At 36.7% G+C, this 24,181-nt stretch overlaps 1 protein-coding gene and 1 pseudogene across 1 annotated transcript; both read right to left on the reverse strand.

Annotated features, from left to right (window-relative positions):
* Positions 1 to 72: 72 nt before the first annotated feature.
* Positions 73 to 23,913, reverse strand: Vmn2r65 (vomeronasal 2, receptor 65). The gene is made up of 6 exons (NM_001105180.1): positions 23,720 to 23,913; positions 7,276 to 7,555; positions 6,104 to 6,904; positions 3,408 to 3,626; positions 3,045 to 3,168; positions 73 to 992 (listed from the first exon to the last, which is right to left on the reverse strand). Exons 1-6 carry the CDS (start codon positions 23,911 to 23,913, stop codon positions 73 to 75), a joined length of 2,538 nt encoding a protein of 845 aa, NP_001098650.1.
* Positions 8,353 to 9,172, reverse strand: Gm17985 (predicted gene, 17985; annotated as a pseudogene).
* Positions 23,914 to 24,181: the final 268 nt, after the last annotated feature.

Genomic DNA, 24,181 nt, shown 5'->3' on the forward strand with positions numbered 1-24,181 from the left:
GTTTGTATTTTTGACCTCTTTGTAAAAAAACAACTTTTCAAAGATGAGTGGACTTAAGACATTGCTAATAATTTAATGGTTATATTCAATTTTAGAATGTGTGTCACTGAACTTCTGAGTAAAATTCACCTTTTGTTTTAACAAAATTGTGAAGCACTTTGGGAAAAAAATACAAACAAGCAACCCTGCACTGGAAGTCAAGATAGAAAAGATTTCCACAACCACCATTGCCTTTCCCTTGGTGCTATGGTAGACTGGGAGAAAAGTAATCCACACACTACAGAAGACCAGCATGCTAAATGTCAGGAATTTGGCTTCATTGAATCTATCAGGCAGATTTCTGGCCAGAAAAGCTACAGTGAAACTCCCTAGGGCTAATAAGCCCAAGTAACCCAGTACACAGTAGAATGCAATAACTGAACCCTTGTTGCAGACAATGATGATGTGACCATGTTCAAAGTGTGGATCAGAATCAACAAATGGAGGAGATGTTCCTATCCATGTTCCACAAAGTATAAGTTGGATCATGGTGCAGATGGGAATGATATAGTTAGGTGCCCTTGTTACTAACATCTGTCTTATCTTTTTTCTTGGATCAGTGATCTTGAAAGCCATTACTACAGTAATTGTTTTGGCCAAAATAGTGGAAACTGCTACAGTGAAAACAACTGCAAAAGTGGTCTGTTGTAGGATGCAGGTAGCCATATGGGGATGGCCAATGTAGAGCAAGGAACAAAGAAAACAAAATATGAGAGAGATGAGAAGAATGTAGCTGAGAAGTCGGTTATTCGCCTTGACAATGGGATTGTCTTGGTGTTTCAAAAGGATACTGAGTATAACAGTTGTGAGAGCAGAGAATAACAGGGCCAAACAGGTCAGAGTCATTCCTAAGGGGTCTTCATAAGCCAGGAAGGTCACAACTTTCTTTAGGCAGTGAGTTTGTTTTATGTTGGCATACTGATCATTTGGACACTTCACACATTGATCCATGTCTGGTATAGAAGAGGAAGTATTATCAGTTTTATTTTTCTTCTCTATTTTTCTCAAACATTTTAAATTAATGCACTGGGTAATCTTGACCAAATTGGCATATTGTTGGATATACATTCTCCTGCACATAGTCTTTTAAAAGCCATAACTAGTCCTATCTAGGAAGGCAAAAACGCTATGAAGTAATTAGCACTCGATGTAACTGGATCATATAAATCTTTTTCTATTATATTTCTATGTGAGAAATTTAGTAGACTAGATCACATCATATTTTCACTACTTTTTGAAATTAGGTTAGAGTGTTAATCTACTCAAAGGATAAATCCTTAATGAGAAAGCACCAATACAAGAAAATTTTCCATCTCTTAGTGGAATGACATATAATCCTAGATGGGTGCAAGACTCTCCTTCCAAATTTAACTTGAAATTTACACTGCAGTACATGCAATTTAAAATTTTTATTTGAATTGGAAGACCATATCCAATTGGAATTTTATAATAGCAGTCTTTCCTTCAGTGGAATACATTCAGTTATTTTAAGTTCGCCTTATTTTTCAAAACTTACCTTAGCATATAAGTAATCTAGTGAATCTCAATGTTTTATGGGTTGCCTAAGATCATTGAAAAGCACAGGTAATTGTTTGTGGAGAGCTCTTGGTGCAGCTTCAAGTACACTGTCAAGAATATTTACAATGAACTAGGACAAAGGTGTAGGATCAGATAAAATTTTGACATTAGGCTAGGACAATGCTCAAGATGAAGACAGCTGAGGGATGTGTTCTTTGTATCTTGATTGGCTCTTTATGTTCCTGAGTACAATAGTCATTTGTTTTTGATTTGTTTGTCCCTTAACCACTCTGGTTATACCTTGTTTGTTCCTTGACTGATTTGTCTTTGTCCTCATTCTGACCCTATTCTTTGTATATACCTAGAATGGTATAAAAGCAGAGTGGAAAAAAAATCTGGTTTCAGCATGAGCACTGGCTGGAGTCATGTTATAATGTCTAATTGTATTTTCCCTTCGTCAAGACCCTTTGAATGACCAAGCTGACTTGGTTGCTTATTTACATTTTGATTCATAAGAGTAGCAAAATTACAGTCATTAAATAGCAACAAAAATCATTTTGTGGTTGGAGGTGGGGTTACCACAACATTAGAAACTATATTGAAGGGTTACAGTTTTAGGAAGTTTGAGAATAACTGGTTTATTCTTTTGAACTATTTTGTAAATTTTTCATCATTACTATATGTAAAAAATTTTATATTTATGGTTTTTGAAATATATGCAAGTAGCAAGTTAAATGAAAAGAATTGCAATATAATATTATTCTGTATTGAACTGACAAAGGCAACCCATTTAATTCATTAATATTGCTTTTATATTTATGTCACAGTGTCAATTCAAGAAACCTTTTATTGCAATATTTCAACACAGTATTCATTTCTACTTTTTCTTTTATTATTCACTATGTTGTATAGCCCAAAATGCCGAATATTCTTTATGGTATTGTTTTTGTTGTTTGTGTCTTCAAGGCAGGGTTTTTCTGTGTAGCTCTGCCTATAATGGAACTCACTCTGTACGACAGATTGGTCTTCAATACACAGAGACTCACATGCCTCTGCCTTCTGAATTTGAGTGCTGGGATTAAAGACACACACCACTGCTCCCCAAGTTAATGTTGAACATTCATTCTAATGCATTATTTTATGTCTGAGTACTACATCCATCTCTGCTTTGGTCATGTTAAAATTTTATTGAAATATTTATGCACTGGTCCTGAGATTGAGATTTAATTTTATTATTATCCATTTCTACTCACTCCTACAATAATTATTTTGTATGCCAGTTACTTGATATATTACCAATTATATCACATTGAAAATTCCCCTGGTACTCTTGAGACAAGAGAGATGTCACCAATTATAAATTTTCTACTATCTATATAAAATTATATACTGCATCATTATAATGGATTCTTTAATAATATATCTATATTTGGCTGACTTACTGCTTGCAAAACCTCAACTGAACAATTGGTAAGGCATGTAATTACCTGTCATGTTGGAAATTTCATTCTCTGGACATGGGGTACAATCAAAACAGCAGACAGCCTTTCCTTTCTGAATGAATTTTCGGAATCCTACACTACAGGGCACACTGCATACTGATTGTAATGTCTAAAAAAAAATAGATATGTGTTAGTAGAAAGAGTTTGACCCACTTCACAATAAAAAATGCGATTTGCAGTCTTATTACTAACATTTTTCATTTATTTATAAGTACACAAATGAAAGAGTAATATTTTATTGTTTTTAAATCATATTATAAACATATTATGTTTTATGATATAAAATATAAATAAATAAGTGATATTTATTCATTTATAGTTAAGAATCATACTTAAGTCCAAACTCACCTGTCTAATGTCTATGGTCCAATCTATCATGTCTTCCGCTATATATAATTGCTGAAAATGTAGAAAATGTTGGGAAAACTTTCCTATTTTCACATTAAGTCCAAGAGCTGGTAGAAGATCCATAGCATAGAGAATGTCATATTCTGTATCCAGTTTCCCTCTTCTGTATTGATATTCAGAAGGAATTATAAATTTGTTGTTCTCCAGGAAAGGGGCCACCTGGAATAAATTTATTGTTGTAATATAAACTATGCATGCACATTAGGGTAGATAATCTGAAAATCTGAATGCTTCTAATTTAATTTATCTGGTCTAAAATGTAACATTATTAAAACTCCTTAATACAATAAAAGAAAAGACTATAAATCTAGAATTAAGTAGCATTATGCATTGGAAATATCAGTTTCACAATGAAGTTAATGGTTTACAACATTCACAGCTTAGCAGTATTTATGGAGAGTAAGACATTATCATCATTATTTTATTTATCATTATTATTACACCATCAGCTACTGAATAGAGTTCCTCAATATATAAATACAGTTGCAGAATTGCCTAACATAAGTTAATAAATTATTCATTATATCAACCAACAGATTTTTTTTTTTGTGGTTTTTCAAGACAGGGTTTCTCTGTATAGCCTTGGTTGTCCTGGAACTCACTTTGTAGACCAGGCTGGCCTTGAACTCAGAAATCTGCCTGCCTCTGCCTCACAAGTGCTGGGATTAAAGGCGTGTGCCACCATGCCCAGCTCAATCAACAGATTCTTGATCATTTAAAGGACACTTGTGTTTCTTGCTTTGTTTCAAATGTTGAAAATACAGTAATGCTTATATGTTGGAAATATACTGGGCAAAACTCATCAACTTAAATTCTTTCCTTCCTTTTTAAAAGTTCTTTGAGAATTTTATTCAGTATAATCTTGTCATATACTTTCTAGTCTCTCAGCCCCTTTCCAACCTTCCCTATATCTCAACACACCCAATTTCTTGTTCTTTCTCTTGCTTTCAAAAAATTCCCAATCCCTAAAAATAAGCTACGAAAATCAAGAAGTCCAATTTGTATAGGCAAGCTATTGAGCATGGGATCTGCTTTGAAGTTTAGCTTTTATGTGCAGTGTCATTCAATCGAAGAAAATTGATTTTCCTTCTAAAGAGACCAATTGCAAATAGCTTTTTGGCAAATGTGGAAATGTGTGTTCACTTCTTATTTGTGCCTGGATTTTGTCTGGCTCATGATTGGGAGGTCACATGAATGCTACCATAAATCTATGAGTTTATATGTGTTTCTACTCTGTTCTATGTCAGAGACCATCCCGTGAGAAAGTGAGCCCTTCAAAATCTCCCTAACAGGCCAAATGGCCTTGTGCTAAGAGCTGGTTATCACCCCCTTCCTCCTTATTCCCTTCCCTAACACCTAAGGCTGTAAAATTTGAATAACAGTCCCCTCTTCCCCATCTTTTCCTGAGTTCCCATGACATCCAAGGACATGAGTTATGCCTGAGCCCAGCTTGATACCCAAGGCTGTGAAGGAGGATCAATGTTCCGGAGATAAGATGCAAAGTACCCACTGCTTGGCGCCTGACTTCGGCCCCCATATCAGCATTTGCCCACTTCTTTGTTGTTTGTATAATTCTCCCTCAACCCCTCCCCTATTCCCCGCGATGTATGCTTTAAAAAGAAGGCACCTCAGCATAATAAACGAGACCTTGATAGGTACCCTTCCTGGTCTCCTGTTTCTCTTTTTCTTCCTCCCATCTCCTTCCAGGTTTGTGGTCCCCCTCGCACCCACGAATAACTGAATCCCACGGGACGGGATAGTTCTACTTATTAAATAATATTTTCTTAAAAATCTTCAATCATTTATGGCTCTTAAATTTTTCTGTCCCCTCTTTGACATAGATGCATGATCTCTGAGGTGAATGGTGTTATAGAGACATCCCATTTAAGGATACTTTCTTCAAAGGCTCTTACTCTTTGCTTTTTGTACAGTTGTGGGTCTCAGTTATTTATTACCTATGCAGAAAGAAATTTATCTGATGAGAGTTGAGTACAGGTATAGCATCACATCATTAAGAGTTGTCTTATTCTATGCTCATTTAGCAGAATAATTGGTTTTTCCTTGAGCCCATGATGTGTCCATTCTAGAATTTTTGGCTATACTAACATTGTCAGGTGTGAGTACCATCCTATGGAGTGGATCTCAAATCCAATGATAAAGTTGGACTTAGGTTGATTAATCCCTTAATTGTTGTGACACAATTTTGTTAGCATATCATTTTTATAGATTTCAGAGTTTCTAACATGGAGAAATTGATGATTCTTTTTTGTTTTGTTTTCAGTGGTAAGATAAGCACCTTCCAGCACTATGAAGACTAGCCATTAAACAGGGAGATTTCAGTTGAGGATCAGATTGATTTCTCCATGTTCAATATGATTACTATGATTGTTTCAGCAACAAGGTCTTACTGTTACATTGTGGTAAATAACCAATAACATTGATTCTAATGTTTCCAGTATGCTGTTGTCTCTTGATATTAATTTACACCAGTAACCAGGTTCATGTAATATGAAGCAAAATGCTACAGAAATAATTCCACTTGTGAGAAATTTTTGTAGAATACTTGTATTTAGAACTTATGGTAAACTTTGTGTCATATGTTGACACTTCATACTATTCAGTGTGAATATCATTACCTTCCAGGAGTAAAATTCCAGTTCTTTTCCAATATCCTTCTGCCAATGTTCTGTATGTTGAATAAGCATTTCATGGAGTGCATAGGCTACAGCATAGACAGCATTGTATAGGTTGTAACTTGGCTCGCTCATTGACACTTCAAACTGGTGCCTGGATAACCATTCTAGTAGGATTTTGGTTGAACAATTTTTCAGTGTCTTACAATGAGATGGCAATGAACAGTTGAAATACAGCCACCACAACCTAGCAAGGGAAGTATCCTTACTGTAGTTGGAAGGGTGCACTGTCTGGATGAATTTCTTAAAACCAGGAATCTTAGAATGGGGATGTGAAAAAATGAAAATCCCATTAAAGGAGGAAAGAAGTAAGTCTCCTTTACTTGTGTTCTCATCCCAATGTGAGGTGGTAATCCAGAGTCTCTTAATACCTAAATGTTGCCACAGTCTAAAGTGTACAGTTAGAATGTCCGAGTCACCATAAATGATAATAACTTTTGCTGATGACGTCAAGATCTGGTTATAATACTTTTCAGCTCTTTTCTGATATAGTTGTATATTTTGTATTATCATATTCACAAAGGCTATACAGACTTTGTGTTTGTGCATCTCTCCTCTCAACTTAAAGAGAAACTCAATGCCTAGTTCATCATCTGAAATGACCAGTCCCACCCAATTCCAGCTAAAATAAACCACTAAGGCCGTCATGGCCAGGGTCAGAAATGTGTTCTTTGGAGACATCTGGTACAGATAAGGATAGTGTTCCCGGTCACTTAGGAGAGGATGAAATGGCCCATAGTAAAGCTAAAGGACAAAAACATTAACTATATGAAAAAAAGAGAATGTGCAAATTCCAGTCTTTCTAAGCATGCCAGTTAAAATCTGGGAACATTAGGAAGTATAAATTGTTTGTATAGTTATTGTAATTCTACCTTTTTGTGATTTTTTCCCCCAAAAACTACTTAAAAGACTTTTACATTAAAACACTTGACATCTCCACTCTTTCATATTTATTTCTAATAATGATGTCATGTATGTGCCAGAAAATGATAATTTAAGCTTCAACTTCTGAATCATAACAGACATAAAGCCAGTTTGTGCCTTCTAATCTGTCTTGGTACTCAGAAAGGTGGCAGGAAAGGAGACGGTTTCAGTACAACACAATACAATCTCACCTGTGGTATTGCAAAGATGTGTAGGAATGGCCCAAGTATGGCAGATGAAAACCACCTTGGTCCTGTAAGTACAGTTAAAATTCTTCTTCCATGTTTACAGTTGTAGTTAGGAATAGTAGCATCTCTGTTTGAGTACATGTTAGTCATTTGTAGATCTTCCTTTTTGGCACAGTTAACATTAACTATCAGAGAAATATTTGGTAAAATATGAATATTCCTGTTTATTTGTTTGATTGCAAACAATAGAGCCAAAATCAGGTGGATATTTCTGGTTGTCAATCTGAAAACAGAACACAGAGATCACTAGAGTTTAAGTACAAAACATGTTAAAATTAGATTACATTCACTACCCTGATTATGACTGAATGTTGTTTCCCTGACCCATTTCAATGGTGACACAGGTCTGTTGGAGAATGAAATATATGCAAGAGTATAGGAATATTTAAAACTATCTTTTTTTGGAGGGAGGATAGACTTCACTCAAATGGTATTGTTATCAAAATTCATATAGTTCACTTCTGTTGTCTTTGAACATGATGAAGAGTCTTTTTGCTGTCCATGGACTAGAAAGTAGGTGCTAGCCAATTCTGAATCTACTCATTGCTTTATCTTGGAATTCAAGGAATTACTGTGTGTAGAAAATGAATGAATTCCATAAGCTACCTAGATTCTGATGTATTCACCAATCGAATCATCACTATCTAAGTCCTTAACTTAGTAAATGAGAAATAGCTAATTAAATTTACCCGTATAAACAGCTTTTAGGAGGATATAGGATTTACAGGGAATGCAACAAACTACATTTCCTATTATCCCTTTTAAATTCCATAGAATTTTCTCCTTTTAATTGTCTGTGCCTGTGCAATTTTGAGTGATAAATGGCTGAGGACAAGAACTACTGTTACTGTATGAGGAGTGAGCTCCCTTCACTACACAGGGGCACTTGGATTCCAAATAATGTGTTTTATACTTAATTGAACATTATTATATTGACCCTGAGTTATGCTTTTTTTCTCTTCAAGATTTTATCAACTCTATTTTCCTCCCACTTATTGTCCCCTTTGGTCAGGTGTCAGTAGATCACTCAGTGGTGGCTTCACCCCACTCAGTGGTCTGCACTATGAGAAGTACTCACATGTATTGGTGGCTGGGCACTTCAGTGTTTAGTAACAGTCTTTAGTAACTGTATGGTTGCAGAAGGCACCTGCACACTGCCAGTCTTCTCTAGTTGAGCAGTAGTGAACTCAATAGCTGGCATATTCCAGTCCCATTGGCTACATTCTTCTCATAAGCATCTTACTGTTCTTTCTAAATACTCTTAGAATCTCCATAGAGATAGATATCAGGCATATCCTCCCATAGGCGCCCATAGGTATAATACTTCCCAGGAACAAACCAATGAAATACTTCCCTGCAGCCAGTATCTACCATATTAGTATCAATAAGTGAACTCCTTGACACTGCATGGAATGGGAATTTCCAACTATTACAGAGGATAGTCTTGTGTTATAAAGAAGAAATATGGGCAGGTTGACATAAAACACCTCTGTGAGGGTCTGATGTCCAGCCGTGAGATAGTCATGGCTTCCTGAAAGCTTCTTGGTTCTGGTTAGTGAAGATCCCGGTTGGTGGCTCCAGTGGCAGCAAAATATCAAGCAGTGCGCACTTGCTAGTGTTTCTGAAGAAGATGGTGCTGACATCAACAGTGTTCTCAATGGGAATGATACTCAGAGGTGAAAGCAACAATGTCTTCCATGTTTTCTTCAGATTTACACTGTAGATCACATTTCGTTTTGTAGACATATTGCTTCATCTACAAGTCAAAGTTTGTGTCAACTGAGCAGGTTGTTTTGGTAAGGAATTTGAAAACATCCTTCTCCTTCATTTGCAGGGCATCAGGGACTCTGGGCATTGTATAACTTTCTTTTAAAGTTACTATGAGAAACAAGAACAAGGCCATTTGTTCATAAATGGGCAGTGTGGAAAGACTATCTTTGTTGTATCTTGGTTGTTTTGAATTTTGTACATATTTTTCTTTCTATAATACCTTGATTTTTATGTCCATATTTTTATTTAACATATTCTAACAGTATATATGACAATTTGTTTTCACTCCATGGTCTCATTATGGTAGCTCTTGTTGACTTTTTTGTTGTTGTTGTTTGTGTGTGTGCGTGTTTGTGTATGTGTGTATGTAGAACAAGCTACCGTCAAAATTACAGAGATGTATTTGTTTCTATCACCCAAGTGTTAGGCTAGAGGTAAGCATACACACGCTTGTAATATTTGACCATTTTTTTAAACAACAATTTGAATCATTTCAGTCTTTTTATTTGTGATTGCTTATATTGTTGTATAGTCTGTCTATTTTGTATTGTGTTTTGACTATAGCGTACATATATCAACTATACTAGATCCAAATTGTTGTTATGTATCTGCTATTATATTAGATGAACAATGTATGTACTTTTTAATTTTATGTTTTCCTTGCTTAAATATTTTTCTAGTGTTTTTGTTACGTTAATTCTGAAAATCTCTCTTATATTCTTAAAGACCTAAAGTTTTGCCTTGTTCTTTATTTTCTTGCCATTATGAGATAAATCTGTTTAATCCTGAGTTGTTGAGTGTGCTAAACTAAATAAAATACTTCTGTTAAATTTACATTAATTTTTAATATCTAAAAATCATAGAGTTGCTTCCCAAATAAGCTATCTTTGAGTTAATGCATTCATCTTACTTTTTGGACCACTTTTAAGTTCTATAAACACATTATATTTAATAAATTTTCCCCTTTATTTTGAGATCATAACTACCTTATATCTCCCTTCCGTTTTCCTCTTTAAGAACTGCCATTATTTCACATCTTACTCTCTTTCAAATTCATAGCCTCTTTTAATTATTGTTCCATATTTCTTCCAGTTGTGTTTGGTTCTATCCTAAGCTTACCAGGCTATAAAACCTTTTAGCCCTGGTCCTTCAGACAGTGTTAGTGGTAGGCTCCCTCTCAGGTGGTGGTTCTTAACCTCAATTTGATTGGCCATTGCCACAATTTCTGTACCATATCCCTAATTTAAAAACATTTATTATTTTATGTGTATAGGTGTTTGTGTGCATGTAGGTCTTTATACTATTTGCACATCTTGTACTGTCAGCATCACTTGATAGACTGGGATTGGAATTATAGACAATTGATATCCACCAATGTAGTTGCTAGGAATTGAGCAGCCAGTGCTCTTAATTAAATCATCACTAGAGTTCCAATACTCTCCTTTTAAAATTGAATTATTTGGTTGTTGATGTCTAGTTTCTTGACTTCTTTGTGTATTTTGGAAATTAGCCCTCTATCAAGTGTTGTGTTGGTGAAAATCTTTTCTCATTCTGCAGGCTGCCATTTTGTCCAATTGATGGTGTCTTTTGCCTTACAGAAGCTTTTCAGTTTCATGAAGTCCCATTTATTAATTGTCAATTTTAGTGCTTGTTTTGTTGAATTTCTTCTGTTTAGTTTCCTGTGCCATTTAACTTCAAGGTTATTCTCAGCTTTATCTACTATCAGGTTCATTGTATATGGTTTATGTTGAAGTCTTTGATCCACTTGGGTTTGAGTTTTGTGCAGGATCTTAAATATGGTTTCATTTGCATTCTTTTACATGTCAACATCCAGTTAGACTAGTGCCATTTATATATGACTTGTGATTTTTTTCTTGCAGCTTTCAACACTGTTTGTCTTGTATACTCAATGATTTAACTCTATAACGTCATAGGGATTTTCTTTTCTTGTTTCGTTTATTTGGAGCTCTGTATGAGTCTTATATCTGTCTGTCTGTGTCTTTCCTTATTTTGGGAAAGATTTACTCCCATAATCTTTTTGAATATCTGTTGTATTTCTTTTCTTTTCTTTTCTTTTCTTTTCTTTTCTTTTCTTTTCTTTTCTTTTCTTTTCTTTCTTTCTTTCTTTCTTTCTTTCTTTCTTTCTTTCTTTCTTTCTTTCTTTCCTCCCCCTCTCTCTTTCTTTCCTTCTTTCCTCTTTTTTTCTCCAAGACAGGGTTTCTCTGTATAGCTGTGGGTGTCCTGGAACCCACTCTGTAGACCAGGTTGGCCACGAACTCAGAAATCTGCCTGCGTCTACCTCCCAAGTGCTGGAATTAAAGGTGTGCACCATCACTGCCCGGCCTGTTTTATTTCATTAACTTAGCATGCTTCTTCATTTTTAACTGAATTTGAAGGTTTGGTGTTTTTCATTGTGATCTTTTTCTGTTTTTTTTCTTTCTTTCTTTTTTTTTTTTTTTTTTTTTTACGAATTTTTATATTTCTTGTTTATCTAAACTAGATCCTCTGTTTTACTTTCAAAACAATTCTACCTTCTGTCTAATCCACTCTACTAATAAGGTTTTCCTTTAAGATGTCTATTACTATTATTATTATTATTTATTTTTTTACTGTCCAGTATCTGTCCTCCAACAATTCCTCATTCTATTCCTCCTCCCCCTGTCTTCAAGAGGATTACCTATCCTCCCACCTGAACAGATCTTCCCACTCCCTGGGGCCTCAAGTCTCTTTATGGTTAGGTGCATCTTCTCTCGAAAAGGACAGACCAGACAGACCTCTGCTGCATATATGTTGGTGACCTCATAACAGCTAGTGTATTATGCCTGATTGGTGGCTCAGTGTTTGAGAGATCTTGGGGGTTCAGGTTAGTTGAGACTGCTGGTCTTATAAGGTTGCCTGGCTTCTGTATGTTGGTTGGGTGTAAGTATCTACTTATGACTCTTTCAGTTTCTTTTTGGGCCTCATGTAGGGCAGCCATGCTAGCCTTCTGTCTGTAAGCATACCATAGTATCAATAATAGTATTGGGCCTTGAAGCCTCCCTTTGAGCTGGGTCCCAATTTGGGGTGGTCAATTAACTTCCTTTCCCTCAGTATCTTCTCCTTTTTTTTTAAATTTATTTTTTTGGTTTTATGAGACAGGGTTTCTCTGTGTAGCCCAGGCTGTCCTGGAACTCACTCTGTAGACCAGGCTGGCCTTGAACTCATAGATGCAACTGCCTCTGTCTCCCGAGTGCTGTGATTAAAGGCGTGCGCCACCATGCCCGGCTTCTTCTCCACGTTTGACCCTGCAGTTTGTTTAGATAGGGACAATTCTGAGTCAGAGTTTTTGACCATGGGTTGGCAACCCCATCCCTCCACTTGATGCCTATCTTTCTACTGCAGGTGAACTGTACAAGATCCCTCTCCCCAATGTTGGGCATTTTATGTAAGGTCTCTCCCTTTGAGTCCTGACCATCTATCATCTTCCAAGTCTCTGGTACATTCTGGAGGATCTCCCCACTTTATACCTTCCAAGGTTACCTGTTTTCATTCTTTCTATTGGTCCTAGGGGACTCCTGTTCACCCCCACCATGCAAGACCTAATAATATTCCCCTTTTGCCTTCCCTTTCCCTCTCCCTCTCAGGTCCCTCCCTTCCTCTGTCCTATGCTTTATTCCCAAGTGGGACTGAGGCATCCTCACTTGGTCCTTTGTTTGTTAACCTTCTTGAGTTCTGTGGATTTTATCCTGCATATTCTGTACTAGTGTTTTGGTTAATATCCACTGATTAATGAGTACATACTATGCATATTGTTTGTATCTGAGTTACCACACACAGGGTATTTTCTAGTTCCATTCATTTGCCTGTAAAACTCTTAATATCCTCATTATTAATAGCTGAGTAGTATTCCACTGTGTAAATGAACCACATTTTCTGTATCCATTCTTCCTCTGTGGAACATCTGGGTTGTTCCAGCTCCCCGCTATCACAAATAAGACTACTATGAATATAGTACATGTGCCCCTGTAGCATGGTGGGGCATCTTTTGGGTATATGCCCAAGAGTGTTATAGCTGGGTCTTCAGGTTGATCTATTTCCAATTCTCCGAGGAATCTACAAATTGATTTCCAGAGTTGCTGTACCAGTTTACAATCTCATCTACATTATAAGAGTGTTTCTCTTTCTCCACATTCTTGCCAACACCTGCTATCACCTGCATTTTTGATTTTAGCAACTGACTCAGAAAGATGAAGACACCCACATCTAAACTGCAGATGGAGCTCAGGGATCCTTACAGAAGAATAGCAGGAAGTATTTTGGCCCTGAATGGAATAGGAACTCCACAGGAAGATCAGTAGAATAAACTAACCTGTACCTGTGTGACTGTTAAAGACTGATCTACCAAAGCACATACACAGGTTGGACCTAGGTCTTCCTGCACATATGTATCAGATGTGCATCTTGGTATTCTTTTGGGTCCCAAACAACTTGAGCAGTGGCTATAAAAAAACCTGTTTCTTATGTTCTTCTATCTGGGCTATCTTGCCCACTCTCTGTGGGAGAGCACACTCCTATCCTCACAGAGACTTGATGTGTCAGGATGAGGGATACCCCGGGGTCCTCCACCCACCATAGGAGAAGTGGAGGGGCTTTGGGAAAGAATTGGGGGAAGAGGTGATGGGGGGCAGTGAGCAAGATGTAAAGTGAATAAGTAAATAAAATAAATAAAAAATAAAATTTACCAACAACCACCACCACTACCACCACCATCACAACACAACACAACACAACACAACAAAACAAAACAAAACAAAACAAAACAAAACAAAATCCTAAATTCTGTTCTGAGGACCTGGACTGTCTTTATCATTTCTATCAGGTTTTATATTCCTGTTTTCTTAGGAATCACCCAGAAATTTATTCCCCTTTAATTCTTTCTCCTTAATTTTATTGATTTGTGGTTTCTTATGTCTTTAATCTTATTGGTTTTTAAAATTGTTTTATTATTATTTTAAAATTATTTTAAAAATTCTGGAGGGCGCAGAGTAGGATGACACCCGCCAGCTACCCACAACATCCATCACGGGATCTTAAGACTTCTGGTGAGTGGAAAACAGCATCTGCTCCAATCCAATCACAGGGGACCTGATATTGCATTAGTTAGGGAAGCAGAAAACCCGGCCTGAGTAGGGGCACAAGCCCCTTCCGGTCCGAGCAGCACCAGGGTAGCTAGGGTGCAGAGTCGGCTGACACCCACCAGCTACCCACAACACCTGCCACGGGATCTTAAGACTTCTGAGGATAGGCGCGGGAGAACTTTGCCTGAGCATCGGTTCCAGGACCCTGCCGAGTGTATCCTGCACAGGCAGCTGGCAATTTTCCCGGCCAGAGGATAGGGATCTGCCCTGTGCAGGAGCACTTTGCCTGAGCATCAGCAGCAGACATTTTGGTTCCGGAATCCTGCAGAGTGTATCCTGCATAGACATCTTGGTTCCAGGACCCCGCCGAGTGTATCCTGCACAGCTCCAGAGAATACCAGATGGCAAAAGGCAAACGTAAGAATCCTATAAACAGAAATCAAGACCACTCACCATCATCAGAACCCAGCACTCTCACCCCACCTAGTCCTGGGCACCCCAACACAACCGAAAAGCTAGACCCAGATTTAAAAGCATATCTCATGATGATGGTAGAGGACATCAAGAAGGACTTTAATAACTCACTTAAAGAAATACAGAACACTGCTAAAGAGATACAAGTCCTTAAAGAAAAACAGGAAAACACAACCAAACAGGTAGAAGTCCTTAAAGAAAAGCAGGAAAACACATCCAAACAGGTGATGGAAATGAACAAAACCATACTAGACCTAAAAAGGGAAGTAGACACAATAAAGAAAACCCAAAGTGAGGCAGCGCTGGAGATAGAAACCCTAAGAAAGAAATCTGGAACCATAGATGTGAGCATCAGCAACAGAATACAAGAGATGGAAGAGAGAATCTCAGGTGCAGAAGGTTCCATAGAGAACATTGGCACAACAATCAAAGAAAATACAAAATGCAGAAGGATCCTAATTCAAAACATCCAGGAAATCTAGGACACAATGAGAAGACCAAACCTAAGGATAATAGGAGTTGATGAGAATGAAGATTTTCAACTTAAAGGGCCAGCAAATATATTCAACAAAATTATAGAAGAAAACTTCCCAAACCTAAAGAAAGAAATGCCCATGAACATACAGGAAGCCTACAGAACTCCAAATAGACTGGACCAGAAAAGAAATTCCTCCTGGCACAGACTAATCAGAACAACAAATGCACATAATAAAGAGAGAATATTAAAAGCAGTAAGTGAGAAAAGTCAGGTAACATATAAAGGCAGGCCTATCAGAATTACACCAGACTTTTCACCAGAGACTATGAAAGCCAGAAGAGCCTGGACAGATGTTATACAGACAAAAAGAGAACATAAATGCCAGCCCAGGCTACTATACCCGGCTAAACTCTCAATTACCATAGATGGAGAACCCAAAGTATTCCACGACAAAACCAAATTTACACATTATCTTTCCATGAATCCAGCCCTTCAAAGGATAATAATTGAAAAAAGAACAATACAAGGATGGAAATCATGCCCTAGAAAAAGCAAGAAAGTAATCCCTCAACAAACCAAAAAGAAGACAGCCACAAGAACAGAATGCCAACTCTAACAACAAAAATAAAAGGAAGCAACAATTACTCTTACTTAATATCTCTTAATATCAATGGGCTCAATTCCCCAGTAAAAAGACATAGACTAACAGACTGGCTACACAAACAGGACCCAACATTCTGCTGCTTACAGGAAACCCATCTCAGGGAAAAAGACAGACACTAACTCAGAGGGAAAGGCTGGAAAACAATTTTCCAAGCAAACGGTCTGAAGAAACAAGCTGGAGTAGCCATTCGAACATCAAATAAAATCGACTTCCAACCCAAAGTTATCAAAAAAGACAAGGAGGGACACTTCATACCCATCAAAGGTAAAATCCTCCAAGAGGAACTCTCAATCCTGAATATCTATGCTCCAAATGCAAGGGCAGCCACATTCATTAAAGACACTTTAGTAAAGCTCAAAGAATACATTGCACCTCACATAATAATAGTGGGAGACTTCAACACACCACTTTCATCAATGGACAGATCATGGAAACAGAAACTAAAAAGGGACACAGTGAAACTAACAGAAGTTATGAAACAAATGGATCTGACAGATATCTACAGAACATTTTATCCTAAAACAAAAAGATTTACCATCTTCTCAGCACCTCACGGGACCTTCTCCAAAATTGACCATATAATTGGTCACAAAACAGGCCTCAACAGATACAAAAATATTGAAATTGTCCCATGTATCCTATCAGACCCCCATGGACTAAGGCTGATCTTCAATAACAACATAAATAATGGAAAGCCAACATTCATGTGGAAACTGAACAACACTCTTCTCAATGATACTTTGGTCAAGGAAGGAATAAAGAAAGAAATTAAAGACTTTTTAGAGTTTAATGAAAATGAAGCCACAACATACCCAAATCTATGGGACACAATGAAAGCATTTCTAAGAGGGAAACTCATAGCTCTGAGTGCCTCCAAGAAGAAACGGGAGAGAGCACATACTAGCAGCTTGACAACACATCTAAAAGCTCTAGAATAAAAGGAAGCAAATTCACCCAAGAGGAGTAGACGGCAGGAAATAATCAAACTCAGGGGTGAAATCAACCAAGTGGAAACAAGAAGAACTATTCAAAGAATTAACCAAACGAGGAGTTGGTTCTTTGAGAAAATCAACAAGATAGATAAACCCTTAGCTAAACTCACTAAAGGGCACAGGGACAAAATCCTAATTAACAAAATCAGAAATGAAAAGGGAGACATAACAACAGATCCTGAAGAAATCCAAAACACCATCAGATCCTTCTACAAAAGGCTAAACTCAACAAAACTGGAAAACCTGGACGAAATGGACAAATTTCTGGACAGATACCAGGTACCAAAGTTAAATCAGAATCAAGTTAAAGATCTAAACATTCCCTTATCCCCTAAGGAAATAGAAGCAGTCATTAATAATCTCCCAGTCAAAAAAAGGCCAGGATCAGATGGGTTTAGTGCAGAGTTCTACCAGACCTTCAAAGAAGATCTAAACCCAGTTCTGCACAAACAATTCCACAAAATAGAAGTAGAAGGAACTCTACCCAACTCATTCTATGAAGCCACAATTACTCTGATACCTAAACCACAGAAAGATCCATCAAAGATAGAGAACTTCAGACCAATTTCCCTTAGGAATATCGATGCAAAAATCCTCAATAAAATTCTTGCTAACCGAATCCAAGAACACATTAAAGCAATCATCCATCCTGACCAAGTAGGTTTTATTCCAGGGATGCAGGGATGGTTTAATATACGAAAATCCATCAGTGTAATCCATTATATAAACAAACTCAAAGACAAAAACCACATGATCATCTCGTTAGATGCGGAAAAAAGCATTTGACAAGATCCAACACCCATTCATGATAAAAGTCTTGGAAAGATCAGGAATTCAAAGCCCATACCTAAACATGATAAAAGAAATCTACAGCAAACCAGTAGCCAACATCAAAGTAAATGGTGAGAAGCTTGAAGCAATCCCACTAAAATCAGGGACTAGACAAGTCTGCCCACTTTCTCCCTACCTCTTCAACATAGTACTTGAAGTCCTAGCCAGAGCAATTCGACAACAAAAGGAGATCAAGGGGATACATACTGGAAATGATGAAGTCAAAATATCACTTTTTGCAGATGATATGATATTATATATAAGTGACCCTAAAAATTCCACCAGAGAACTCCTAAGCCTGATAAACAGCTTCGGGGAAGTAGCTGGATATAAAATTAACTCAAACAAGTCAATGGCCTTTCTCTACACAAAGAATAAACAGGCTGAGAAAGAAATTAAGGAAACAACACCCTTCTCAATAGTCACAAATAATATAAAATATCTTGGCGTGACTCTAACTAAGGAAGTGGAAGATCTGTATGATAAAAACTTCAAGTCCCTGAAGAAAGAAATTAAAGAAGATCTCAGAAGATGGAAAGATCTCCCATGCTCATGGATTGGCAGGATCAACATTGTAAAAATGGCTATCTTGCCAAAAGCAATCTACAGATTCAATGCAATCCCCATCAAAATTCCAACTCAATTCTTCAACGAATTAGAAAGAGCAATTTGCAAATTCATCTGGAATAACAAAAAACCTAGGATAGCAAAAGCTCTTCTCAAGGATAAAAGAACCTCTGGTGGAATCACCATGCCTGACCTAAAGCTTTACTACAGAGCACTTGTTATAAAAACTGCATGGTACTGGTATAGTGACAGACAAGTAGACCAGTGGAATAGAATTCAAGACCCAGAAATGAACCCACACACCTATGGTCACTTGATCTTCGACAAGGGAGCTAAAACCATCCAGTGGAAGAAAGACAGCATTTTCAACAAATGGTGCTGGCACAACTGGTTGTTATCATGTAGAAGAATGCGAATCGACCCATTCCTCTCTCCTTGTACTAAGGTCAAATCTAAGTGGATCAAGGAACTTCACATAAAACCAGAGACACTGAAACTTATAGAGGAGAAAGTGGGGAAAAGCCTCGAAGATATGGGCATAGGGAAAAAATTCCTGAATAGAACAGCAATGGCTTGTGCTGTAAGATTGAGGATTGACAAATGGGACCTCATGAAACTGCAAAGCTTCTGCAAGGCAAAAGACACCATCAATAAGACAAAAAGACCACCAACAGATTGGGAAAGGATCTTTACCTATCTTAAATCAGATAGGGGACTAATATCCAATATATATAAAGAACGCAAGAGATTCTATCTCACACCAGTCAGAATGGCTAAGATCAAAAATTCAGGTGATAGCAGATGCTGTCGAGGATGTGGAGAAAGAGGAACACTCCTCCATTGTTGGTGGGATTGCAAGCTTGTACAACCACTCTGGTAATCAGTCTGGTGCTTCCTCAGAAAATTGGACATAGTACTACTGGAGGATCTCGCAATACCTCTCCTGGGCATATATCCAGAAGATGTCCCAACTGGTAAGATGGACACATGCTCCACTATGTTCATAGCAGCCTTATTTATAATATCCAGAAGCTGGAAAGTACCCAGATGCCCCTCAACAGAGGAATGGATACAGAAAATGTGGTACATCTACACAATGGAGTACTACTCAGCTATTAAAAAGAATGAATTTACGAAATTCCTAGGCAAATGGTTGCACCTGGAGGGCATCATCCTGAGTGAGGTAACCCAATCACAAAAGAACTCAAATGAAATGTACTCACCGATAAGTGGATATTAGCCCAGAAACTTAGTATAGCGAGATATAAGGTACAAGATTCAAAACACATGAAACTTAAGAAGAACGAAGCCCAAAGTGTGTACACTTTGTTCCTTCTTAGAATTGGAAACAATCACCCATGGAAGGAGTTACAGAGACAAAGTTTGGAGCTGAGACAAAATGATGGACCATCTAGAGACTGCCATATCCAGGGATCCATCCCATAATTAGCCTCCAAATGATGACACCATTGCATACACTAGCAAGCCTTTGTTGCAAGGACCGTGATATAGCTGTCCCTTGTGAGACTAGGCCGGGGCCTAGCAAACACAGAAGTGGATGCTCACAGTCAACTATTGGATGGATCACAGGGCCCCCAACTTAGGACCTAGAGAAAGTATCCAAGGAGCTAAAGAGATCTGCAACCCTATCGGTGGAACAACAATATGAACTAACCAGTACCCCAGAGCTCTTGACTCTAGCTGCATATGTATCAAAAGATGGCCTAGTTGGCCATCACTGGAAAGAGAGGCCCATTGGTCAGGCAAACTTTATATGCCCCAGTACAGGGGAATGCTAGGGCCAAAAAATGGGAATGGGTGGGTAGGGGAGTGGTGGGGGGAGGTGTGGGGGACTTTTGGGATACCATTGGAAATGTTATTGAGGAAAATACGTAATAAAAAAAAAGAAATAATTTGTATTCTACTTCCTAAATGTTTCTGATACTTCCTAAGAGTTTGTGTGCCATACTGAATAATAGCAGAACAGAAATGTTTTTTTTTTTCTTTTGTTTGATGTTAAGGAGATTTTTCCAGAGTTTTCCTACACTATAAAATGTTTATATTTTTTTACATTGTATCTTTTATTATTTTATGAATGCATCTCATTTTTCTAAGTACTTAAGGTCATTTTTATTAATGGATATAGCACTTTGACAAAATTCTCAGTACTAAAACCTGAATTATTTAGGTAATGGTAGAAATAAATATATATGGAATAAAACTTTGTTTAATTTTTTATGTATAAAGAGAATTTAGTTAAACTTGGACTCAGGTTCATACAAAGGGGATTCCAAAGATAAGTCTTAATAATATCCTTACCCAGCATTTTTCAGTTTTTCACCAACAACAATCACAACAACAGCCACAACAGCAACAACTAACATCAACAGCTTGGTAGTATAATGACTTATAGTATAGCATTCTTCACAGTATATCAACACAATTTTTTTGGTCTTGTCTAGATTGTGAGATAATCAAGTACATGAAACCAAGTAATTTATTTCTGTGATGCATGAGTAACATGTTTCTCAAATAGATGAAGAGAGCTTTAACTAGATGGTCTACTAGACAGTGAGACAGGAAGGCATCGGTTATAAGTTTGTATGTACCTTGAATCTGTAGAACATTAGTGTCAAAACAACATTTTAAGAGTGAAGCCTAGCTTCCTTGTTTTCAAGGGATAAGCTACAAAGGGTAAGCAGCTTGCAAAGTGTCACAGTCAATGAACCTGAATTTAGATTGTTGTCTTCTGGTTCCTAGTTCAGATTTCTATCCCTTTAAGGATTTGAGATAAATAGGAGAGAAGATCAAAAAACATTCCAGTTCCTCCTTTTCTCATTAAGATAGGATCCTCAGAAATGTCTCTTCAAACTCTTATACACTTCCATGACCCTTCTGGGAATTATGACAGTTTTGGATTGAGATGGGTGAAAACATTCAAATTGAACAAATGTTCTCTCCCTTTCCTTCAACAGTTGCTTCCACTTGGAGTGTACATTAATTTGATAGGTGTACAATTTAATTGAGAAAGACCTTGTTAAATTCTTTAATGTTTGCTGTTATATTGCTTGTTTGTTTGTTTGGTTTTGAGTGGTATTTTATTTTATTTTATTGGATTTTTATTTTTTGTTTTTTTATGGGTTGTTTTGAGAGAACTTTAGGTGAGTAGGGCAGAAAAGAGAGTCTAGAATGACCTTGTGGGATGGAAAGAGTATGATCACCATATATTTAAATAAAAATTATATTAAATAACATAAAATATAAAAATATTAGAAAAATTACCATAGTAGTACCTTCCTTTCTAGGTCCATCAGATATAATACATGTAATACCCCAAGATAATGGTTTGTATGTGATAAATATCTATTAAATATTAGTTAATATCATTGATTTTATTTTTGATTAAAAATATGATTCCAGAGAGTTACTGATTATCTGTTATTTACAATCTATGTTATTATATACCAAATCAGTATATAATTAAACTTATTTTTTGTTTATAACAGAATACATTCTCAAGTATTTCCATAACATATGAAGACAAATCCATTACCAAGACTATTACATACCTACTTACCTGTTTGCATACTAGCAGTGCAAAGAAAGTAAGGTTGAATGATCAGGCCTCATAACAGTATTTGTACAACTGAGGCATTTATGCCTACATGAGCCATTCTTACATTCAGAAATACTGAACTTAGTTTTCTTATTTGTAAATAGGGAAAGTCAGGAATCGAGACAGTAAAATTTATGTCTTATCATTTAAAGCATTCTTTTTACCTTTCTCATCTTACATAATATAAATATGTAAATCTGGATATAAAAAAGACCTTTAATTTCAACTATTTGTTTTGTAGACATAAAATTTTCAGTATTTTAGTGAAGATCTTGTTACTGATGTACAGTGGACCATACTATGATAAGATTGGAGTGTGACTGTTAAGAGGAAGTACAAATGTTCCTATCTTGACCTCCAATAAAACAAAGTTCCCCTCCAATATTTTGAGGACCAGGCTGGCCTGGAACTCAGAAATCTGCCTGCCACTGCCTCCCAAGTGCTGGGATTAAAGGCATGCACCACCACACCCAGCTTCAGCCTCATTTTTGATTTTCTCTTTTAAACTCTTCCAATCTTTCCCTTATGTCTTTTGCAAGAGTGTCTTGTCTAGGGCACCACCTTTCCCATGTTCCATTTTACTGTGAATATGAGTTTATAATTCAACCACTCTCAAAATGTTTTTCACCATCCATCATCTGTAAAGATATATTTGATATCCAGGTCAGTGGCCATCACATACTGTATTAATTTAGTTTCACTAAATCTCCCTCTTACATCCATGTCTTCTTAAAAATTGCTTTTATCTGATAAACATTCTCCAAAATTCTATAAATAACTGAATAGAATCATTGTCCCAAAGTATACAACTCTACTGTGTTGAGCTTCATAGATATAAAAATGTTCTACATCACAGAGTATTACCACACATTTGTTTTATTTGTGTCAATTTCCTCAACATGAAATGGGAGATATTTGCTATGATTTTACTAAGTCAAATTCCACATTCTACACATCTCATTACCAAAGAAAAATGATAGCCTACCACACAAATTAAGGAGTATGCCAAATATATTTTCTATTACCAGGGAAAGAGAAAATAGAGGTGTAAATGCAGGATGAGTGTCTGAAATTTTAAATAGTAGGCAAATAATGATGGGAAATAATGAAGTCAACAAACCATCTTCAATAGTAGGAAATTGGACCAAATTTGTAACCTTAATATCTCTCTCTTACATATTAGCAAGGACTACAGAAAAGAGCAGGTAAATAACTTCTCTACTCAAGATAACCTAAAAGCATTCTACATATACTTATAACCTAGAACTTAAATAAAGGCACGGTATTATTAATACAACAAGTCTTTGACTCTACAAATGACAAATGGAACAGACTTGAAAATGAAATTGTCATATTTTTTCCTATTCTGATTGCAGCTAAAAGGCATAGCAAAACAGTTTGTAAATGATGATATATTGGTCATTCAAACAAATGATAACTATCTGTATCAGAAACATACCCAGGAAGAAGATTATAAATATTAAGGTCATCTCTGTGTGGGAACTGGGCTCTGCATACTGATGGAAGGAACACTAGAGGACTACTGAAATATGATTTTATTGCAGCCTCTAAGAACCAAACTCAGGGGAGTGCTTTGTTCTGTGTGTCTGGGAGACATCACATAGCATTCCTATAATAACAAGGTACAAAGTATATGTAACATAGCCTAGCAAATGTTATTCTAAAGGGGTGAACAAAATGCCTAATCCAGAAATAGGGAAATTATCAACAGTCAAACACAGAACAAAGTTTTGATTGATCTTAGTGGTTTAGGTAGGAAATGGGAAAGTAGACATAGAGAATTATGGTCAACCTATCTTTATCCCTAGTACACATTATTTACTATGATAAACATAAATGAATGAAAGAGGCACTTACAAAATATCTGGATTTCCATTGAAAGGATCATTCAGTAGTGGACCCTGTCTTGTATATATGTAAAAAAAGCAGTTATCTTCTACATCTCCAACCTTGTTTTCATTTTGTTTTATTCTCCAAAAGCACTTGGGATGTGCTACACTCAAAAGCAAGAAATACTCCAGGATTAGGAAGAAAGACATGAAAGATAACATCTTTATCACATCCCCTATGCCTTGAGCCTGAGTCAAGTGCAGTATGACTCCTTAGGCCAAAGCCCAAGTATCAATGTGCTGTAGTGCACCTGTGTGACTCTTTTTTATAATTGTAGTTAGTACTGAGAAAAACATGTATGAACTTTGGTACTTTTCTTTTCTGCATGTTATCCTCTGGAGGATTCTTAAGCACTTTCTATCCCAGGGCTCTCTATTCGAATGTCTGTGTTCAGGTGACAATCATGGGCTGACAATTTTGTTTAATGGT

Source organism: Mus musculus, chromosome 7 (assembly GCF_000001635.26).
Source record: "Mus musculus strain C57BL/6J chromosome 7, GRCm38.p6 C57BL/6J".
NCBI lineage: Eukaryota > Metazoa > Chordata > Mammalia > Rodentia > Muridae > Mus > Mus musculus.

Excerpts from the sequence above, each read along its gene's own strand:
- Vmn2r65 (NM_001105180.1), bottom strand. The coding sequence starts at position 23,913 with ATGTTATCTTTCATGTCTTTCTTCCTAATCCTGGAGTATTTCTTGCTT. Across the intron at positions 7,556-23,719 it reads AATGGAAATCCAGATATTTT|ATTGACAACCAGAAATATCC; the intron begins GTAAGTGCCTCT and ends TTCTGTTTTCAG. Across the intron at positions 6,905-7,275 it reads ACATCTTTGCAATACCACAG|CTTTACTATGGGCCATTTCA; the intron begins GTGAGATTGTAT and ends TTTGTCCTTTAG.